Genomic DNA, 21,285 nt, shown 5'->3' with positions numbered 1-21,285 from the left:
AGGTAATGTGGTTTGGCCCAAACAGGTGCAGTTTTATTACTTTCATAAAACTCCAAGGGATTCAAAACCAAAAACAGCCTCTTCTGAGCATAAAAGGTATCACAGAAAATAAACAGTTCACTTAGCATGGTACATATATTAGTGCGGCCTCACCTGAACAGATTTCAGTCCCTTCTCCCAGAGAAAACTTCATATACAGTAGAGGAACGATCCCACCAGTCTTGGTATAACCTTCAGCCCGAGCTCCAGCAGCTTCCAGTGCCAAACGAAAGTATTCAACTCTTGGCACAGGCTGAAGCATTCACACATTATTCTTAGCTCCACACACACACATTGCTCAACTATCCTAGCTGACCTATGCAGTCTCCATTCAGAGAGAGACTCTGGTTTGTTTCTCTCCCAGCTGCAGCTCACATTTTGGCTGGTCACTAACCAGCAGCACAATCGACTGCTTCATGGTTCCTAGTTAAAGCTAGCCAGGTGTATCTAATAAAGACCTGCAGTGCAATGATTTAACCCAGTCCTACCTGGTTTTGCGCCACCATGGAATGCTCTTCTGGGAAATTAAATCACATTGTATATTCAGAAAAGGAGAGGTCTTGAACTATAGTGCCTCCTAATAGGGTTACCAATCCTAAAAGTCAATTTCAACCCTCTAACAAACCATATGACTTATAGACATGTGTTGTAGGTTGTTTGCCCCTCCTCTGTGCAAAACAAGAGGACAACTTTTGACACGTATGTTAGGATGAACGTCTCTCCTTGTGGAGAGTGCCAAGCTGGCAAAAGGAGACTTTTAGGCCAGGCAGTTCTCTGGGAAATTAAATTATTGTGTCATTGGAGAGGATGAGGGCTTGAATGCTAGTGCCACCTATTGTAAGTGTACATAGTGATGAAGGTGACATGAGCGATTTCAGGGTTAATGCCGTTGAAAAAGCATCTCCACCCAAAAGGGAGGCGTCACATTAGATACACACTGATTCTACTACCTTCCTGCAGCATAAGGCATATCATGTCCTGGTGCAAGAGTGGGGGGGACGGCTGGTAGTGGCTATGTTTTTTTGCATGGAGGGAGTGAACTGGTGGAGTCTCTAGAATGGAGGGGGCTGGCTGAGGGTAAGCAAGCCATTGTAATAGATTTAGCACATGAAGATTATCATCGACCCAGCCCCATGTATGGATGATCCTGAGCTATAAAGTTCTAGAATAATCCACACTTTTAGAAGTAAACAGGAATGTATTATTTTCTGAAGAATACTGTCATCAATACCTTCTCTGGGCCTCAAAAGTGATAAATGATCTACCTAAATATTCCTCGGGGAAGCTCGGCTGTTGAGCAGAGTTGTAAAACATAATTGCATTCAAGTTCCTTCTCTTTCCAATTGCGGTTATCAACTCTCCCTGTCTTTGGAGCTTGACATGATGCTGTAATTGAATGAAGCCAATACTAAATTGACATTTTTTTCTATTTTTTTTTCTTTTTACCGCTGTTGCACCAGATTGTCTATGGCTCAGCATGAATTAAATTAGAATTTCTCATGTAAGCTACCTAGTCGCATACTCTTCTTGCTGGAAGGTTTTCACTTTTTATTTAAGAGTGTGACAGCCGCTCAACGTGCCGCCTTTCTTTTCTCCCTTATAAATTGGAACCGAATCAAGAGAAATGCACTTTGGGAAGAAGTAGAGGTTAGATCAGAAATCGGTCTAGCTGTTTGTGTTGCCGGATTATGCAGATAGCAGAGTAAAATGTTTTTAGTTGACTTTCAGTCTGCATTGTTCGCGCGCCATGAGTGGTTCTGCGCACTTGGGTTGTCTCTTGTACGGACATCCTCGGCTCAAACCTGACCACAGACCACATCTATGTGCACTTTTTACGTTCTCGCTCTGTTCACATTATTTTCTTCTAATGGATTTGTACTCATTCCAAAAACATAATGACTCACTATTCCAGACAGTTTTCAATTGTACTGAAAAATTAAAAAAAAAATTAAAGTGGGGTGAAATAGTGGAAAAAAGGTTAATTTTTACAGCACTCATTGTATACTAAAAATGATCAGGCTACATAATTTTCCAGGTGATCACGGCATTTTTTTTTTATATTTATGTGGTTGAAAAAACAAAAAATTGTAATTTTTATTGGTACCATTTTGGAGTACATACAGCAATTAGATTAGATTGCTTTTGATTTCATGATGACCAAAAATAGGCAATTTAGGCATTTAGATTTTGTTCTTTACAGCATTTACTGTACATGTTCACTAAGTTGAGAATTTCTCAAATCTGACTTTTATGGACACTGCGATGCCAATTTTTTTTTCATTTATTCCCTAATTGGAAGAAGAAACAGGGGAACACCAAGTGCAATAGGGTCTTATCCGATTAACAAATTTGTATAGGTGAGGGGTAAATAACTGTTAACCTTTTAAGATTGTTTAACCCACAACTAACCAGTCAAGTATTGACAGCTGCTGTTGTAACCGTATAGAACAAGTGGTGGGATGATAGGAGTGATAGTCTGCGCTGCTGATGTAATTCAAGAAATCCAGAAGATGTATAGGATTGATCATGCAGTTTATTTCAACGCGTTTGGAAGTTGAACCTAATTTTCTGATGATGAAGTTGGTTCACCTTCAAATGGCGTTGAGAACAAACATGGTATGGATTTCTTGAGTTACATAAGCATTGTGGACTACCACTCTTATCCTCCCACTACTTGCTAAATTGGAAAAAGGGCAATGATTCTAAATTATTTAAAAAAAATTTTTTTTTCATTTTTAAGTTTTTTTTCCACTGACCGATCACTTGTTCTATACAGTGCAGTACCTCACTAGGCTTCATAAGATGGTGAAGGAGTTCTTTAGTAGGCCTTGGATCCCCAGTTTAAACCACCTGCACTTCACAATTTCGAGATTGTGGGGGGCAAGGATGCAAGTACTAGCTAATTAAAACAATCCAGTTTGACGTTGGCATCTTAATGATTAAAGAGCAGTGATTGGAGCTATCTCCGGTCGCTGCTGTTACAGGTTGATGCTGGCTGTATAATACAGCCGGCGTCCATTTTGTTTGGAGGAGGTTAAGCTTCTGAGCCCACTCAATACACCCACACCTGATGCAGAAGGTACTAGTTATTTCCTATGTTGGGAAGTGGTTAACATAGAAGCCTATGGATGACTAATGCGAATTCATACTGTCATTCATGGCATCCAATAAATGGATGTGTCATGAGCTTTTCATTAACTTTTCTTGATCTGTTTAGTAATCGGATGCCATTATTTCTCTCTCACCCATGACAGCACCACGGAGAGAGGGCATCCGCCCTTCAGGGACAGGAACCTACAGATAAAAGGGCGGTACCTCTCCTCCGCCTTCAGTTGGGTTCCTGTCCCTGACGGGGGACCCACAGGACAGTACCTGTTCGCTGTGTCCGAGGATCCGGGGCCGGCCTGACCGGTGCATGGCAGCAGGGAGCCCCCTGCCACAGGGAGGTGCGGTGCCCGAAGCCGCCACTGCTGGGGCCGATGCGGGCTGCCAGGTGAGCGGGCGGGAGAGACGTCGGAGCCGCCGCTCCAGAGAGGAGGTCGGGGCTCGCAGGGACCCGGAAAACACGCGGGCGGCGCCATGGTACAGAGGTGTACCAAGATGGCGGCCTCCCCGGAAATAGAAGCCGGCTTCCGGGTCCCTGGAACCGGCGCATGCGCAGGAGCGCTTTCCCCGACGAACGAGGTGCAGGATGGGAGCGGTGACGGCACAAGCCGGGAAATTTAAAATGGTGGGGCTAGCAACACTCCTGGCTGGAAGTGATCCTGAACAATGGGGGATAGCGACCAGCAACAGGAGCAGCAAGCTAGGCAGCAGCTTAAACAGCAGCAGCAGCACCACCACCATCATCGCCAGAAGGAACGAGACAGGAATGGCCGTTCCAGCAGTCACTCCATGCAGCGCAGCACGTCAGCTGCAAGGAGCAAATCGCCACAAGGAGATCAGCCTGTACAGGACCTGACTCCGTCCCCCGAATCGGTACCTGCAGCCGCATACTTCTGGGTGAGTGATCTCCGTGAATGTTCACCATTGTAATAGAATTCCTATCCTTAATAGGGAAAGAAGAAGGGTAAAAAGAACAGGGAATGCCCCACTTGTACTAGACCCCTACCTATATCGGGGAGGAAAGCTATGTCACTGCTGGGTTCCCTCTCCGCCTGCCTGCCAGCAGTCCAATGGGCTCAGTTACACACGAGAGATCTACAGTGGGACGTACTAGCCAACCAGTCAGCAGTGGGGGGACACCTAGAGGGTCGTATCACCCTAAATTCAAAAACGACTCATTCCCTAGCCTAGTGGAGAAGCCAAGACAACCTTTCCAAAGGGATTCCCTGGGTAACAAAAATAACACACATAGTTACAGATGCCAGTCCCACAGGATGGGGAGCAGACATGAACCATGAGGTGGCTCAGGGTGCGTGGAGAGGTCAAGAATTAAAGTAGAAGCCCCCTCAAACCAGAAAGAGCTCTTAGCAGTGGGCTACGCGTTAAAACACTTCCTACCCTTGCTCAAAGATCATCATGTCCGCATATTTTCGGACAATCGAGTCACAGTAACCTATATAAATCACTAGGGGGGAACGAGGTCCCGAGCCCTAATGGACACATCCTCAGAGTCCTCAAACTAGCAGAGGCAAACCTGCTATCTCTGTCAGCGCTACACATCCGAGGCACGGAGAATCAAAAAGCAGACTTTCTGAGCCGCACCCAATTACGGCAAGGGGAATGGGTCCTAAAGTGGTCTGATTTTCGTCAGATTGTAAAAATGTCGGGGGCCCCGGACATAGATCTGTTTGCCGACTTCAGAAACAAAAAAGTGAAAACCTTCTGCTCCCTAGACCCCAGTGGGAATCCTCTAGCTCTGGATGCCTTCATGCTCCCATGGACACAGAGCCTAACATATGCCTTTCCCCCGATAATACTTATTCCGACAGTCCTTAGTAAAGTCATGAAGGACGGAGCAAGAATGATATTAATAGCCCCCTTCTGGCCCAAAAGAACGTGGTTCTCCTGGCTATGAATGCTCTCGGTAACCGACCCATGGATCCTACCACATCTCCCGGACCTGCTATCACAGGGCCCAGTGTTACACCCTCAGGCAGGGAATCTCCATTTAACTGCATGGAATTTGAGAGGGCACTGATGAGAGACAGAGCATTTTCCGAGAACCTGATAACTACACTACAAAAAAATAGAAAACCGGTTACGATGAGAGCTTATGGGAGAACGTGGAAAAAATTCTTATCCACTTCTGGGGTAAAGGATCAGGACGGGGTTCACATTGATAAGATCTTTGAATTTCTACAAAGGGGCCTAGAACAGGGTCTAGCGGTCAACACATTAAAGGTGCAAGTAGCGGCTTTAGGCGCCCTTTATAACCATGATGTGGCAGGTAATCCTTGGGTGACAAGATTTATTAAGGCCGTAACCAGATCTAGACCAATAGCTAGTCAAAGAGTACCATCGTGGGACCTGAATATTGTACTGTCCACACTAACAGGCCCTCCGTTCGAACCTATCCACTCGGCATCCCTAAGAATCCTGTTGTTAAAAACAGTGCTTCTGGTGTCATTAACATCAGCTCGCAGGGTGAGCGATATGCAAGCTTTATCAGCGGGGCCTCCTTTCACAAAAATTCTAGAGGATAGAGTCATTTTAAAACCTGACCCGGCCTATCTACCAAAAGTGTCATCACATTTTCATAGGTCCCAAGAGGTAGTCCTTCCTTCTTCTGCCCAAATCCTAAAAATAAGGGAGAAGAAAAATTCCACACCTTAGATGTGAAGAGGTGCCTAGTACATTATCTAGAGGTCACCAAAAATATTGGAAGGAAGGCTCTCTCTGTGTGTGTTTCCAGGGACCTCGGAAGGGACTCAAAGCATCTAAGAGTACCCTGGCAAGGTGGATAAGGGATGTGATTGCCCTGGCATACTCATCCAGTGGAAATACCATCCCGGAAGGTTTGAGAGCCCATTCCACAAGAGCGATGGCGACCTCATGGGCTGAAAGATCTGAGGTATCGATAGAACAAATCTGTAAGGCGGTCACCTGGTCATCACCTTCGACCTTTTTCAGGCACTATAGATTAGATCTAGCCTCTACGTCTGACCTGACCTTTGGGAGAAGGGTCCTTCAGGCGGTGGTCCCTCCCTAAGCTACCAATCTCTGTAATTCTCTCCGTGGTGCTGTCATGGGTGAGAGAGAATAGCTTAGTTACTCACCGATAACGGTGTTTCTCGGAACCCATGACTTATTCCCCTCCCCTTCACGAGTGTGGTGAGCACGTTTTACTGTTTGTAGAGTGTTTCCGTTTAAGCACGGTGCTTCTGATAAATAAGCAATATTATAATGTTGTGCATATATTTCTGTTTAACTAACCTGGAGACCCTCTGATGCTCTGTAACCAACTGAAGGCGGAGGAGAGGTACTGCCCTTTTATCTGAAGGTTCCTGTCCCTGAAGGGCGGATCCCCTCTCTCCGTGATGCTATCATGGGTTCCGAGAAACACCGTTATCGGTGAGTATCTAAGCTAATCCTTTGTGTGACCGTAGCTTGTGCATACAGTGGCGATTGTTACCTATGGGTTAAAATGGCATTCATTTTACAGATATTCTGTATAATGCAAATCTATACAAGAGCTTATTATTAGGGATGAGATGACCCATGGAAATTCGAGTTCGACCGAACTTTAGTCCAAAGTTCTGTTCGGGTACCAGAACTGTACCCGAGCTTGAACCTGAACTCCATAGTAATCAGTGGGGACTCAAGAGCTGTAAAACGGATTTCCAGGAGAAGCCCGCGTTCGGAGTTCAACACCGGACACTAAGTCTCCGGTAGGAACCCTGAAGTTTACAATTTGGGCTTGCTCATCTCTACTTACGATGCATTTATTAAACAGATAACATTATAGTGTACAGTTGGTCAATGTTAGCCCCAATTCAATATATGTCTGCTGCTTTTCTCGGTATATACGTTTAAAAAAGAATGAAAGGGTGATAAAAGCATGGGCTTACAAGGGTTAATAAGTTTTTCGTAATTTTAACAGATGTGTTGAGGACATGATTTGGTGACACTTCCTATCATACAGGTATTACAGGTTCTCCTCCTGCTCTTGTTAGTACAGCCTTCCTCACAGAATCCTCTGAAAATGGTTCCTGGTGGAGGAGCCTGTGACCAGACCTGCCCATCAGATTCCTCCAGTTGAAAAGTAGCTTTCCAATATACAGTGTTTGCAATTGGAGGAAACTGATGGGCAGGTCTAGTCACGTGTCGGCAGACATTTTTAGAGGAGTCTATGAGGAAAGCGGCACTATCAAGTGTAAGAGGAGAACTTGTGATACTGATATATCAGTAAATGCCACACAATAATGTCCCCAACACATTAACATTATTTAAAATAAGGCTGACAACCCTTTTAATTGGCTTCCTATAAAATTGTCACTCTTGTATGTGAGCTGGGGACCTTTTGTATAGCACTGTGACTGTATATAACAGCAAATAATATATCTGTTTGTATGAGATGATAAACTCGGCCCTCTGCTACATCTTGGCCTGTTTTATGATGAGTGCATTAAAGGGAATCTGTCACCTCATTTTTGGCCTACGAGATGCGGCTACCGCCACATCAGCATTACAGCATTCTGTAATGCTGTAGATAAGCCCCCTATGTAACCTGAAAGAGAAGAAAAACGAGTTAGATTATACTCACTGCGGGGTCCGGTCCGGTGCGGTTGGTGTCGCGGTCCGGCGCCTCCCATCTTCTAGCGATGACATCCTCCTCCTTACTTCTGCTGCGGCTCCTGCACAGGTGTACTTTCTCTGCCTGGTTGAGGGCAGAGTAAAGTACTGCAGTGCGCAGGGGCCGGACCTCTCTGACCTTTCCCGGCGCCTGGGCACTGCAGTACTCTGCTCTGCCCTGCCCTCAACAGGTCAGAGAAAGTACGCCTGCGCAGGAGCCACAGCAGAAGTAAGGAGGAGGACGTCATCGCTAGAAGGTGGAAGGCGCCGGACCGTGACACTCATCAGACTGGACCGGACCCTGGGGTGAGTATAATCTAACTCGCTTTTCTTATCTTTCAGGTTACATCGGGGGCTTATCTACAGCATTACAGAATGCTGTAGATAAGCCCCTGATGGCTGTGGCCACAGCTTATAGGCCAAAAATGAGGTGACAGATTCCCTTTAAGTTTTCTTATTCTAGAAGTCTAAAACTGTCAAATACGTTTATACCAAATACATTCACTCTACCTAAAAAAAAAAGAGCGGTATTAAAAAGCAAGCACAGGAGCGAGATCACCCCGTCTAATGAAAGCATTTGCATTATGGCTAACCTATTATAGTTAATGTTTCTGTGGTCAGACGGTGGATGATTTGAAATTGCTCGAGGCAGGAACTCATCCAAACCCTTGCTTGCACATGTGAACACGTACGCCTGGATAATAGCCAGAGTTTTCTCTGGCAGGTCCCTTATAAATTATGCATGAGGCTTGCAATGAAGCACTGCTTAAGGTTCATTGTATAGCATTTTACAGTGTATCAACTCGAGCATGTCTCCCGAAATCCCCGCACATTATTTGCGTGTTTTTGTTTGGTCTGCAGCAAATGACTTAATAAAAATAGATAAGTAGGGTGACGCCATTGTTGTGGCTTCTTCTTCCTTTTTATCTTTGGTCAATAACGCTGTCTGAATATTGACTATTTAGATGATGTTTGTATTGTTAATTTTCTCTCTTGTTCTGGAGGATCTAAGCTGTCAAGTCATCAGAGAGGCTTTTTTTTTGCAGTTCTTATTTAATAAAAAGACCGCGTATTGATAACCCATATTGCGGCCGTTCTTCTCAGAATGATCTTAAACCGGAGAAATCAAATTAGTTCAGGTTTCATTTGTTCAACACTTGTCACCGAGTATCATTGTTCTTGTTTGTTTTTTCGCCATTAGGTATGATTGCTGAAATCTATCGACTGCAAGTGGCCGGCTTTCTTAGCCGAGTTTTGTTATTTAGGGCAGAGCGGAGTGTGAACAGAATAACAAACACCGTAGTCAGACTCCAGAGCTGGAATTTATTGTGATTCTACGTGAGTTCCATCAGACAGCTTTTAAATGGAATCCATGGCTAGTGACTAATTTTTGGAAAGTAAATCTTAATGGCTTGTTGTAACTTTTAATATAGTTTCGGGGGCCAGATTAGGGTCAAGATTTATTCAAATGGTTTTGTAAGATATTTAAATTTATATTAACATTCAGTAAATCCTTTAACGTCGAGACTGTGTTTATGATGGATTAGTGGATTTTCCAAAGTTTACTTGAACATTCCAAAAATTGTAAATATATATATATATATATATATATATACGGTATATATATATATATATACACACACACACCGTATAAGCCGAACCGAGTATAAGCTGAGGCACCTAATTTTACCACAAAAAAACGGAAAACGTCTTGACTAGAGTATAGGCCTGGTATACATTGTCCCCTCATCCCTATCCTGATATGTATGGCTTCTCCTCATCCCTATCCTGGTATGCATGGCTCCTCATCCCTATCCTGGTATGCATGTCTTCCTCATCCCTATCCTGGTATGCATGGCTCCTCATCCCTACCCTGGTATGCATGGACCCCTCATCCCCATCCTGGTATTCATGTCTCTTCATCCCCGTCCTGGTATGCATGGCCACCTCATCCCTATCCTGGTATGCATGCTTCCTCATCCCTATCCTGGTATGCATGGCCCCCATCAGAAAAACATACAAAAAAGTAAACCATCCTACTTACCGTCCTTGAGCTCCCTTGCAGCGCTTTTTCCCGTGCCAGAAGCTGCAGTAGCCGGGTGATCATGTGTGCCCGAAAATTGGTGGCGTGTTCAATACTTATTTCATCCGCTGTGTGTTTCTATATACATATGTGTGTGTGTGTGTGTATAGGTATATATGTGTATATGTGTGTGTGTGTATATATATATATATATATATATATATATATATATATATATATATAGTGAGGCATTGACCCCTGTTACAGCTGGGGGGCACTGTGTGTTCTCTCCAGGATACACACGGAGTTGTATTGAGGCTATGGGAATGCATTACGGTCACAAGCATAGCTGGGATAGCAATGGTGAAGCAGTGACCGATGTTACATGTAGGGGGTCGCTGTGTAGTCTCCCCAGGATATGCAAGGAGGTGTATGAAGGCCGTAGGGTATTTAGTAAACATAATTTTGATCAAAATAATGTAGAAGCCATCCTGCCACGTCACGGCAACCCTTGTGGGACAGTCCTACTCTAGTATTTAAAACCTTTGCACTTGCCAAGTGACGTGAATGTGAACAAGGATCGAGGGATCCTTTATGCATTATTTGCAATTTTTATTTTTTACTTTTTATTTGTGTTTTTTGCTTTTTGTTTTTTTCTGGTTAATGGTCATGTGTTAATATGCACTTACATTGTGCATACACATTAATTTATTTTCTCAGTTCAGACTTCAGTTTTTTTTATCCATTTCATTGTGCATTCAGTGCATATAAGGGTGTGACCGCCCTCTTTCTGATCTGGGAAAACCATCCAGTCTGGCCTATGCTTTTACTAATGGGTCAGATCCTTGTTCACATTCACGACACTTGGCAAGTGAAAAGGTTTTAAATACTAGAGTAGGGACTGTCCCACAAGGGTTGCCGTGACGTGGCGGGATGGCTTGTACATTATTTTGATCAAAATTATGTTTACTAAATACCCTTATTATTATTACCTTTATGCATTATTTGCAGTTTATTTTTTACTTTTTATTTGTGTTTTTTGCTTTTTGTTTTCTCTAGTATGTTAGTGTTGCAGTCTATTCCATTCCGGACCCAGGTTTTCCAGGTGGCTGAAAGCCACAGGTTGCTATGTTAAAAACCCTGCAGGAAAGGGTTAGTGAGTTCTTAGTGAGTCTCAGGTGTGTCAGGGCCAGAGTGAGGCCTAGTACCCCACAGTGTACACAGCAGTGCTGCCGTCCATGGCGACTGGTCTCGTATGTGGACAGGTCTTGTGCCCGGAGGAGACCCGGAGGTTAGGCTGTCCTGTGCCCGAAGGAGGACTGGCATGTGTCACAGCTGCAGACAGGAGGATGTCAATGTCTGTGTACGGCTGTGAGTAGAGACTGTGATACAGTGGTGCAGGACACCCACGGGAACTAGTCAGAGGTGGACTAGCGTGTGTCGTGACTGCAGGCTAAAGGAGGCTGTGAGAGACATTGGCACGGCGTGCAGTCGCCCATGGAAACTGGACAAGGTGAAGTCCGGCATGTTTAGGGACTGTGATACAAAGCCGTGTAGTGCTATGAACTGGTGTGAATTTAACACTGATAATATGCACTGAGGTTATATGCACTTATCCGAAGTGGATTCTGAATATTATGCAATTGTGGGAATTAGACTTTAATGTGTGAAGTAACACAGTAAATAGACTTTTGTGTTGAAACTTTTTGGGTCACTGCCTCATCACTGTGTACGGTGCTACCGCGGCACCACAATATATTTGTACTGTATAATTAAGCACTGTGAAACCCACCATTAAAATTAAAAATTGATAAGTCGGCACCCTGCCTCCCATTTTAACCATTTTTTCCAATAAAATATAAATTAATTAGCCACCATGCTTCTCACCACAATTCATTATGTCCCTGTTCTGCATCCTATCCCCCCAGTTCATTGCAATTACATGTCCTCTGTCCCATCCCTCCCACAGTTCATTACAAATCAATGTTCTCTCTTCCACTTGCACTCCAATTCTTTATTATTTCATGTTCTTTTTCCAAACGCTCCCCAATATATTACAAATCAATATACTTTCCCACACCAATTCATTGCAATTCCATTTCATAGTTTTCCCTCCCAATTAATTACAATTTCATGACCTCTCTCCTACCACCACCCACAATTCATTACAATTCCATGTCTTCTCCCCCCATTTCATTACAATTCCATGTCCTCTCCCCCCATTTCATTACAATTCCATGTACTCTTATTCACCCCTCCCCAAATTCATTACAATTTAATGTCCTATTTATACCACTACCCCCAGTTCATTACAATTTCATGTCCTCTCTCCCACCTTTATCCCACTTGTGTCGTTTTCTACCCACTGTGTTAACAAAAAAAGTTTTCTTGTTCCCCTCCAATTGATCCCCCGCTTCCAGTCTCTCCTGACCAGTTATCTGCTAAGTGAAGCAGCTGGTGTGACTCTTGGCGCCAGCTTACTCATAGAGATAGTTCCATGCAGGAAGTTGAGAGCGGTTTACGGCAGCTACTCTGCAATTTGCTATTGCCGGCAGTGGAGCCTCAGGAATGCTCCCTGCCAGCTGATGCGTGCTGCCAATGGAGACAAAAAAGACTTTAATGAGCCATCTGGCCATGGGCCCCTTGGGCCCCCTGCGCTATTTCCCTCTCTTTGACATCTGAGCTCTCAATCCACTTTAAAGCGCATATCATATCTGTCTTTGTCACAGCATGATGGACACCCAGCAGACTGAGCTGTCAGGTTACAGCAGTATAATAATCTAAGGAGAGCAGAAAGGTGAGGGGTTTGGGGTAGAGCAAGAAAACAAGCAGAGACAGAGACACCCAAGTTGTGATGAATCAAGTGACTGATTTAGTTTAATCCAGAGCTGGAATCACAGTTACACTGCTTAGTACTGCTATATATTGTATTTTATGCTGCTTCTTTTGTACTTGTCCTAAATAGAGAAAAATGTGTCATCTTTTACTATAATTTCTGATTTCTAACATGATCTGAAAAGGGTGCATTTATGATTTGAAAGTCAGTGAACATATCTTAATATCCAGTTTTGTCTTTGATACAATGATTTTTATACAGAGTAAGAGTAAATTGTTAATTTCTTTGCAATAACTAAACAGTGGTTTCATTAAGCATTGAACTGTTCCTATCTGTTTTAGGCATTCAGTAATGGCTCTGCTTCTTCTCAAATATGGATTCCAGCTGTCAAGCTTTTACCTAATGAGATGTTTGAAACACAGCAATTTTCCTTTATTTCGTTACTTTCTGAGCCAGCACTGCCCATTGCCTTCTGGGGATCAACTGGATGCATTTAGACAACAGTTATATGAATGCCATTACAAAGAATGGCTGCCCTATTTGCTACTAGCTGGATTTGACCCTACACCTTTGCTGGAAGCTGCAGGGTAAGCTGTTTTATTTACTTGTTTTTATGTTCTTCTGATGTACATTACTTTTATGTCATTTTTGTACACGATTATCAGTTGATATTAAGCTCGTAGAATTTGCTAGCACATTGTAAATAAAAAAAATAATAACCACTTTTGTCCCGCACACACTTAAGTGTGTGTGTGCTTTCTAAAATAGCAGTGTTAATAATTTAATTTTAGCAATTTAGAAAATGCAAAGTTAATAAATAAAAGAAATAAAAATGAAATCTCTATTTGTTGTGATCGTTCTTTGCCTTCAAAACAGCATCAGAGCATCATTTCTCATAAATACACTTGTGCATAGTTTTTGAAGGAACTCTGCAGAGAGGTTGTTCCAAACATCTTGGAGAACTAACCTCAGGTCTGTGGATGTCTCTTGTGTAAAACCTTCTAACTCTTCACGTAATCCCAGACAGGCTCGATGATGTTAGGATCAGGAATCTGTGGGGTTCATATCAACACTTCCAGGACTTCTTGTTCTTCTTTACTAGGAGAGGCTCGCGGGAGGAATAAAGTTAATTTGCTCCTGGCAAGGGTGCTCTCAGTACTGGTGGTGCTAGGCAGCTTCAGAACATTATAAACCTGCAGATTAACCCCACATCTGCAGGTTAGTAGCATTTTTTGTTTACATGACAAGTTTCCTTTAATGATGTTGGCTGTATTTTTGAGGTCGTTCTGCTTAACAATAAATATGGAGTCAATCGGCGCCTTGCTCACAGCGACGGTGGTCGCATTTCTATAGCGCTAATCAGCAAGTTAACCCTAAGGTCCAAATATTCTGGTGCATGTTTGAGAAAGGTTGCATAGGCCGGAACGTCACACTTTACACGCTATTGGGCTGTACTTTGTAGAATATAAGTCTGGTATTTTTTGAAGATTGGCGTGCCGGATTTTTTCTACATATACTATGGGATGGGAGCCTATCCGAGAACCTGGCATACCCATGAGTGCCGTATCTACGTACCCTATATGGAGCCAATCGGACACCTCCCGAATGGTATTGCCTTATGGATAAGTATATGCCTGCCTTTAAAAACTGGGTACAAGTGTACCTAGAAGAATTGATGCTGTTTTGAAGGCAAGGGATGATCACACCAAATATTGATGGGATTTTAGATTTCTCTTTTTTTTTTTCATTCACTTTGCGTTTTTTACATTTTTTAATTGATAAAAAATAAACTAATTCTATTTTGAAAACATTCGTACTTTGCACCTTTTTCCCCAGCTTCCTAATACTTTTGCACAGTCCTGTATATGTTTTACTTTTTGTTTCTTTTTTTTCAGATATTAGGGCCATAAAGGATACCTAAGATACTTTTTTTTAAAATTGTATTACGCTCACTTTAAGTACCATTTTTTACATATTGGATACATTTTTGTTTTTTGTACGGGATGGTGCTAAAAATGGTAAATTAGACTAGCAGTGGCTTTTTTAAAATTTTGTTTTCCTGCTTTTCTTTCTTTTTTCCATTTAATTCACACATTGTTTTCCCCTTATGGTCATAAAGGATCTTGAATAGGCATTTCAACTTTTAAATACATTCTTTTAATTCTTGATTTTCGCTGTAGCTGGTGCTGGCATAAAATAGCCATAGTTACAGGGCAAAATTGGCTTTCTGAGCTGATCTTGCATGACATTTCTAACCGCTGCATAAAGCGGCTATGAAGGCAGATATGATGATAAACCATCTCTGTTCTCTCTGGGGGACTCTGAGTGAATCCTCCTGTCTGACAGCTGGCTGCCCGGTCCTTGCAGCTGCATTGTCTAAGTGCAGTTGCTGACTCTGCAATGACTTTCCAAAACATGTGGACCACCCTGACATTTTGAGTCATGGGGTCGTCCGCAATCACTTAAAGAGTAACAGTCGTTCTAATTTTTATTTCACAAATTAATATTACAATGGAAAATAAAGAACTTTACAATATATTTCATTAGTGCAATCTGCTTTTTTTCTCCACCAGTACTAATCATTCCTTTTCAGAATTCTCAATTTACAGGTAAAATTTGTGTTCCTTAAAGACAGATTTTATATTACTGAGATAGAAAATGACAGTTGCTACTGATAAGTTTCTATAGAAAACAAAAAGCAAAAAACACAAATATCCTGAACTAAAAAGTAAAAAATATACTGCAAATAATGCATAAAGGTAATAATAATAAGGGTATTTAGTAAACATAATTTTGATCAAAATAATGTACAAGCCATCTTGCCAAGTCACGGCAACCCTTGTGGGACAGTCCCTACTCTAGTATTTAAAACCTTTTCACTTGCCAAGTGGCGTGAATGTGAATAAGGGTCGAGCGGCTGAACCACTAGTAACAGCTTAGGCCAGACTGGATGGCTTTCCCAGCTCAGAAAGAGGGCGGTCACACCCCTATATGCACTGAATGCACAATGAAATGAATAAAAAACAAATCTGAACTGAGAAAAGTAAGTTAATGTGTATGCACAATGTAAGTGCATGTTAACACATGACCATTAACCAGAGAAAACAAAAAGCAAAAAACACAAATATCCTGAACTAAAAAGTAAAAAATATACTGCAAATAATGCATAAAGGTAATAATAATAATAAGGGTATTTAGTAAACATAATTTTGATCAAAATAATGTACAAGCCATCCCGCCACGTCACGGCAACCCTTGTGGGACAGTCCCTACTCTAGTATTTAAAACCTTTTCACTTGCCAAGTGGCGTGAATGTGAATAAGGGTCGAGCGGCTGAACCACTAGTAACAGCTTAGGCCAGACTGGATGGCTTTCCCAGCTCAGAAAGAGGGCGGTCACACCCCTATATGCACTGAATGCACAATGAAATGAATAAAAAACAAATCTGAACTGAGAAAAGTAAGTTAATGTGTATGCACAATGTAAGTGCATGTTAACACATGACCATTAACCAGAGAAAACAAAAAGCAAAAAACACAAATATCCTGAACTAAAAAGTAAAAAATATACTGCAAATAATGCATAAAGGTAATAATAATAATAAGGGTATTTAGTAAACATAATTTTGATCAAAATAATGTACAAGCCATCCCGCCACGTCACGGCAACCCTTGTGGGACAGTCCCTGCTCTAGTATTTAAAACCTTTTCACTTGCCAAGTGGCGTGAATGTGAATAAGGGTCGAGCGGCTGAACCACTAGTAACAGCTTAGGCCAGACTGGATGGCTTTCCCAGCTCAGAAAGAGGGCGGTCACACCCCTATATGCACTGAATGCACAATGAAATGAATAAAAAACAAATCTGAACTGAGAAAAGTAAGTTAATGTGTATGCACAATGTAAGTGCATGTTAACACATGACCATTAACCAGAGAAAACAAAAAGCAAAAAACACAAAAGTTTCTATGTAGGCGGAGGAAAAGTTCTATCTCTAGCTCCTACCTCCTCTGTCCACTCTACATTGAATCTTATCAAAACCAAAAGAAATGAGCTGTAGTATAAGCTGTTCTACATGCAACATGTAGGAGCATGTTCACACGGGCCATTAAACAGACAAACTGTCTTGTAGTGAGTAGGGACTTTGGGTGAATACCCAATTCCTCGATCTTGGGGCACTTAGTTTATCTCTGTCCCCCCGGATTACTCGCTAAGGTGGAGACGTCGGGGTCACGTGAATTGCTGTACTCCTATATTATCCGTTATTTGTTCCCTTCTCCACCCCGAGAAGTGTGATGCTGAAGTGTATAGGATAACACTGACAGACAAACAAGAGAGATGGACATGGATAAATAAAAACTACAATCATACAAAATACACTCACCAAACAACATAGTTGAACACAGGGTTGGTATAGGAAGGTCAAGCCAAATAGGGGATTAGGATGAACACAAAAATCTCCTGAACCACGCCTACTCCCCAACACGAACTTCACCTCCAACTTCTAACCAGGCAGTAAGAACTATCACTGGCAATTCTCAAGTGTCAGTGATGAGCATATATAACAGAGGGGAATGGCCAACACTAAATCGCTGAGACAAGCCTGGTTGAAGAGCTCCGGGAGATCAACCGAACTGATTAACCCTTGCACTGCAAGCAAGGAAGAAACCTGCACTGTGTAATAAGAATGTATAACAGTTCAAATCAGTGCAGGAGTTTGTGTAACCAGATGCCGAAAACTTCTGTTCTGGCCCCTCTCTGTTGCGGTATCTTCATGACAGTACCCCCCTTCCTAAGAGGGACCTCCAGAATCTCAGAATCAGCTTTGTCTGGATGTGAAGCTTGATAAAACTGGACGAACCTGATCACTTGCACATCCGACACTGGTACCCGCATTCTCTCCCCAGGACTGTAACCCTTCAAATGTACCAAATATTGAAGAGACCGGTGTACAACACGAGAATCGATAATCTTTGCTATCTTGAATTCCAGATTCCTATCAACAATGACTCGGAAAGGTGCTGGTGAAGATAGTTCAGAGGAAAAGTGTATGTTTTGAGAAGTGATTGGTGGAACACGTTATGAATCTTGAAAGTAGGTGGTAAAGCAAGGCGAAACGCTACTGAATTAACGGCAACTATTTTATAGAGGTCGATGAAACTGGGTGCCAGTTTCCAGGAAGGAACCTTCAACTGATTGTTCTCCAAGGACAACCACACCAAATCACTAGCACTCGGGTCCAGACCCACCAAGTGTTTCCGATCAGCCATACTCTTATTATCAGGATCCTGACAGCGCCGGTGTACAGCCTCCACTGAGCAGGGACTTACCCTCACTGTAGGGACCCCTGGGGACAGGAACAGCCAGAAAGTACAGATGCACAGGACCTGAACGCTGAAGGTTAGCAAGCCGGCACAGGACCTACGGTCATCTGACTGCAAGGGGCGGGGCTTAGCGTCCAGCTTTCAGAGAAGATAGAAAACTCAGAGTGGGCAAAACGGAGGTCTTCCACAGTACGGGCAAACGAGGTACAGGTGGGATAAACAGACGGGAGGTCAGACAAAGCCAAAGGTCATACTCAAGAGGGCGGTGCGGTACCAAAGGGACGAGCAGAGAGTCATACACGAGAGAGGGTGCGGTACAAGAGGGGCAGGCAGAACTCGTAACAGGGACAGAACCGGATCACAACCAAACAAGCAACAAGTTATCAGGCACAAGGCACACGTACACAAGAGGTTAACTAACTCAGCCGAGGGCAGGAGTATAACTGACACCGGACCTAGGTCCAGTGAGCATTAAATAGCCGCCCTCTGCCAGAGAGAGGCAGAACAATTAACCCCCAGTCTGACCAGAACGGGTGAAAGCGAAACCCCATCCTGGATCATGACACTTATGTTTGGAACCCATCCTCCTTAAATTATTAAGAACACCTTGCGTAGATGAAGAAAACCATTCCTCGTCATTTTACTCCTGAAGAACGATTCCTGTTGAAGGAGCAGAATTATGGATGAAAATTGCATGCGCTGAAGAACGGGGACTACAAACATGAACTTCACCTCCAATTCCTAACCACGCAGTAAAAAATATCACTGGCAACTCCCAAGTGCCAGTGGCGAGCATTTATAGCAGAGGGGAGTGGTCAACACTAAACAGCTGAGTCAATCCAGGTTGAAGAGCTCCAAGAGAGCAACTGAATTGATTAACCCTTTCACTGCCACCAAGGAAGAAACCTGCACTGTTTAATAATATTGCGAACCTGTTCTATTCAGTGCAGGAGTTTTTGAAACCAGACGCTGCAATCTAATGGTCCGTCTGTCATGGTATCCCTGTGACACAAAACCTAAGATAGAAATTAACTTATACCCTCCTATAAGTAAGTAAAAAGCATTAGTGCATATAAATATAGCGTACTTAGCAAAACACTGTTTTTGTTAAAAAAAAAAAAATAAATAAAAAAAAGTGTAAAAGCCATCCCACCATCAGCAAGGTGTACCCAGTCAGGACGGTCCTAACCTGTAGTCAAAAATTACCATGTGTCAAAAATGACCTCAATAAGAATGAGGGCCAAGCATAACCCGAGGTCCAACCATGGACACCCAGCAGTGGGACGATATATAAATGTAATGTCCAGCTTAACCTCTTCACGACCGCCCACAGTAGATAAACGTTGGCGCTTGCTGGGCTTTGTGCAGCGCCGACGTTTATCTACTGTCGGCGGTTTTGTGCCCCCCGGGACCCCCACATACCTTACAACGCGGGGATCCCGGTGCGCAATGCATGCTGGGACCCCCGACGTCATCGAGACCTGATTGGTTCAGGTCCCGATGACGTCAGCGTCACAGCAGCCAATGGGAGCGATCGCTGGGAAAGCTGCTTGTTTCCCGGCGATCTCCCTCATTGTAACGCGGCTTCTCCCTCTGATCTAACACTGACAGCTGATCAGAGGTGAAACAGCGTTATTGTGTGACTAGATCGCTGCCTGGCACAGCTGTGCCAGGCAGCGATCTTGTCACACAGTAACGCTGCTTCACCTCTGATCATCTGTCATTGTGAGATCAGAGGAGAAGTCGCGTTATTATGTGCCAGGCAGCGATCTTGTCACATAGTAACGCTGCTTCTCCTCTGATCTCACACTGACAGATGATCAGAGGTGAAGTGGCGTTACTATGAGTCAGATCGCAGGGCAGCGATCTTGTGACAAAAATAAAAAAAAAAAGTAAAAAAAAAAATGCAGGGGTTAGGGTTAGGGTTAGGGCTAGGGTTAGGGCTAGGGCTAGGGCTGGGATTAAGGTTATGGGTGTGTTGGTGTTAGGTTTGTGGTTAGGGTTATGGTTAGGGCTGAGATTAGGGTTAGGGGTGCGTTGGGGTTAGGGTTGGAATTAGAATTGGGGGTTTCCACTGTTTAGGTACATCAGGGGCTCTGTAAATGCAATATGACGCCCGCAGACCATTCCATCAAAGTCTGCATTTCAGAACGTCACTACTTCCCTTCCGAGCCCCACCGTGTGCCCAAACAGTAGTTTTCTCCCACATATGGGGTACCAGCGTACTCAGGACTCAGGACAAATTGGACAACAACTCTTAGGGTCCAATTTCTCCCGTTACCCTTGTGAAAATAAAAATTGGGGGCTAAAAGATCATTTTTGTGGAAAAAAAATGATTTTTTTATTTTCACGCCTCTACATTATAAACTTTACTGAAACACTTGGGGGTTCAAAGTGCTCACCACACATCTAGATAAGTTCCTTGGGGGGTCTAGTTGCCAAAATGGGGTCACTTGTGTGGGGTTTCCACTGTTTAGGTACATCAGGGGCTCTGCAAACGCGACATGACACCCACAGACCATTCCATCAAAGTCTGCATTTCAGAACGTCACTACTTCCCTTCCGAGCCCCACCGTGTGCCCAAACAGTAGTTTTCTCCAACATATGGCGTACCAGCATACTCAGGACAAATTGGACAACAACTCTTAGGGTCCAATTTCTCCTGTTACCCTTGTGAAAATAAAAATTGGGGGCTAAAAGATCATTTTTGTGGAAAAAAAATGATTTTTTTATTTTCACGCCTCTACATTATAAACTTTACTGAAACACTTGGGGGTTCAAAGTGCTCACCACACATCTAGATAAGTTCCTTGGGGGGTCTAGTTGCCAAAATGGGGTCACTTGTGTGGGGTTTCCACTGTTTAGGTACATCAGGGGCTCTGCAAACGCGACATGACACCCACAGACCATTCCATCAAAGTCTGCATTTCAGAACGTCACTACTTCCCTTCCGAGCCCCACCGTGTACCCAAACAGTAGTTTTCTCCAACATATGGCGTACCAGCGTACTCAGGACAAATTGGACAACAACTCTTAGGGTCCAATTTCTCCTGTTACCCTTGTGAAAATAAAAATTGGGGGCTAAAAGATCATTTTTGTGGAAAAAAAAAATGATTTTTTTATTTTCACGCCTCTACATTATAAACTTTACTGAAACACTTGGGGGTTCAAAGTGCTCACTACACATCTAGATAAGTTCCTTGGGGGGTCTAGTTTCCAAAATGGGGTCACTTGTGTGGGGTTTCCACTGTTTAGGTACATCAGGGGCTCTGCAAACGCGACATGACACCCACAGCCCATTCCATCAAAGTCTGCATTTCAGAACGTCAC

At 43.3% G+C, this 21,285-nt stretch overlaps 1 protein-coding gene across 4 annotated transcripts in view; it reads left to right on the top strand.

Annotated features, from left to right (window-relative positions):
- ASB3 (ankyrin repeat and SOCS box containing 3) overlaps positions 1–21,285 on the top strand; it is a 153,512-nt gene that overhangs the window by 104,267 nt on the left and 27,960 nt on the right. For all 4 annotated transcript variants that reach the window (XM_073554034.1, XM_073554031.1, XM_073554032.1 and 1 more), the window contains one exon: positions 12,977–13,222. In XM_073554034.1, coding sequence (XP_073410135.1) covers positions 12,977–13,222 — 246 coding nt within the window. The remainder of the gene's footprint in view (positions 1–12,976; positions 13,223–21,285) is intronic.

The sequence above is a fragment of the Dendrobates tinctorius genome, unplaced genomic scaffold (genome assembly GCF_039654945.1).
Source record: "Dendrobates tinctorius isolate UK_male_01 unplaced genomic scaffold, ASM3965494v1 ptg000205l, whole genome shotgun sequence".
Taxonomy (NCBI): Eukaryota; Metazoa; Chordata; class Amphibia; order Anura; family Dendrobatidae; genus Dendrobates; species Dendrobates tinctorius.
The sequence above is the reverse complement of the archived record's forward strand: the minus strand, read 5'-3'. Positions and strand labels throughout refer to the sequence as shown.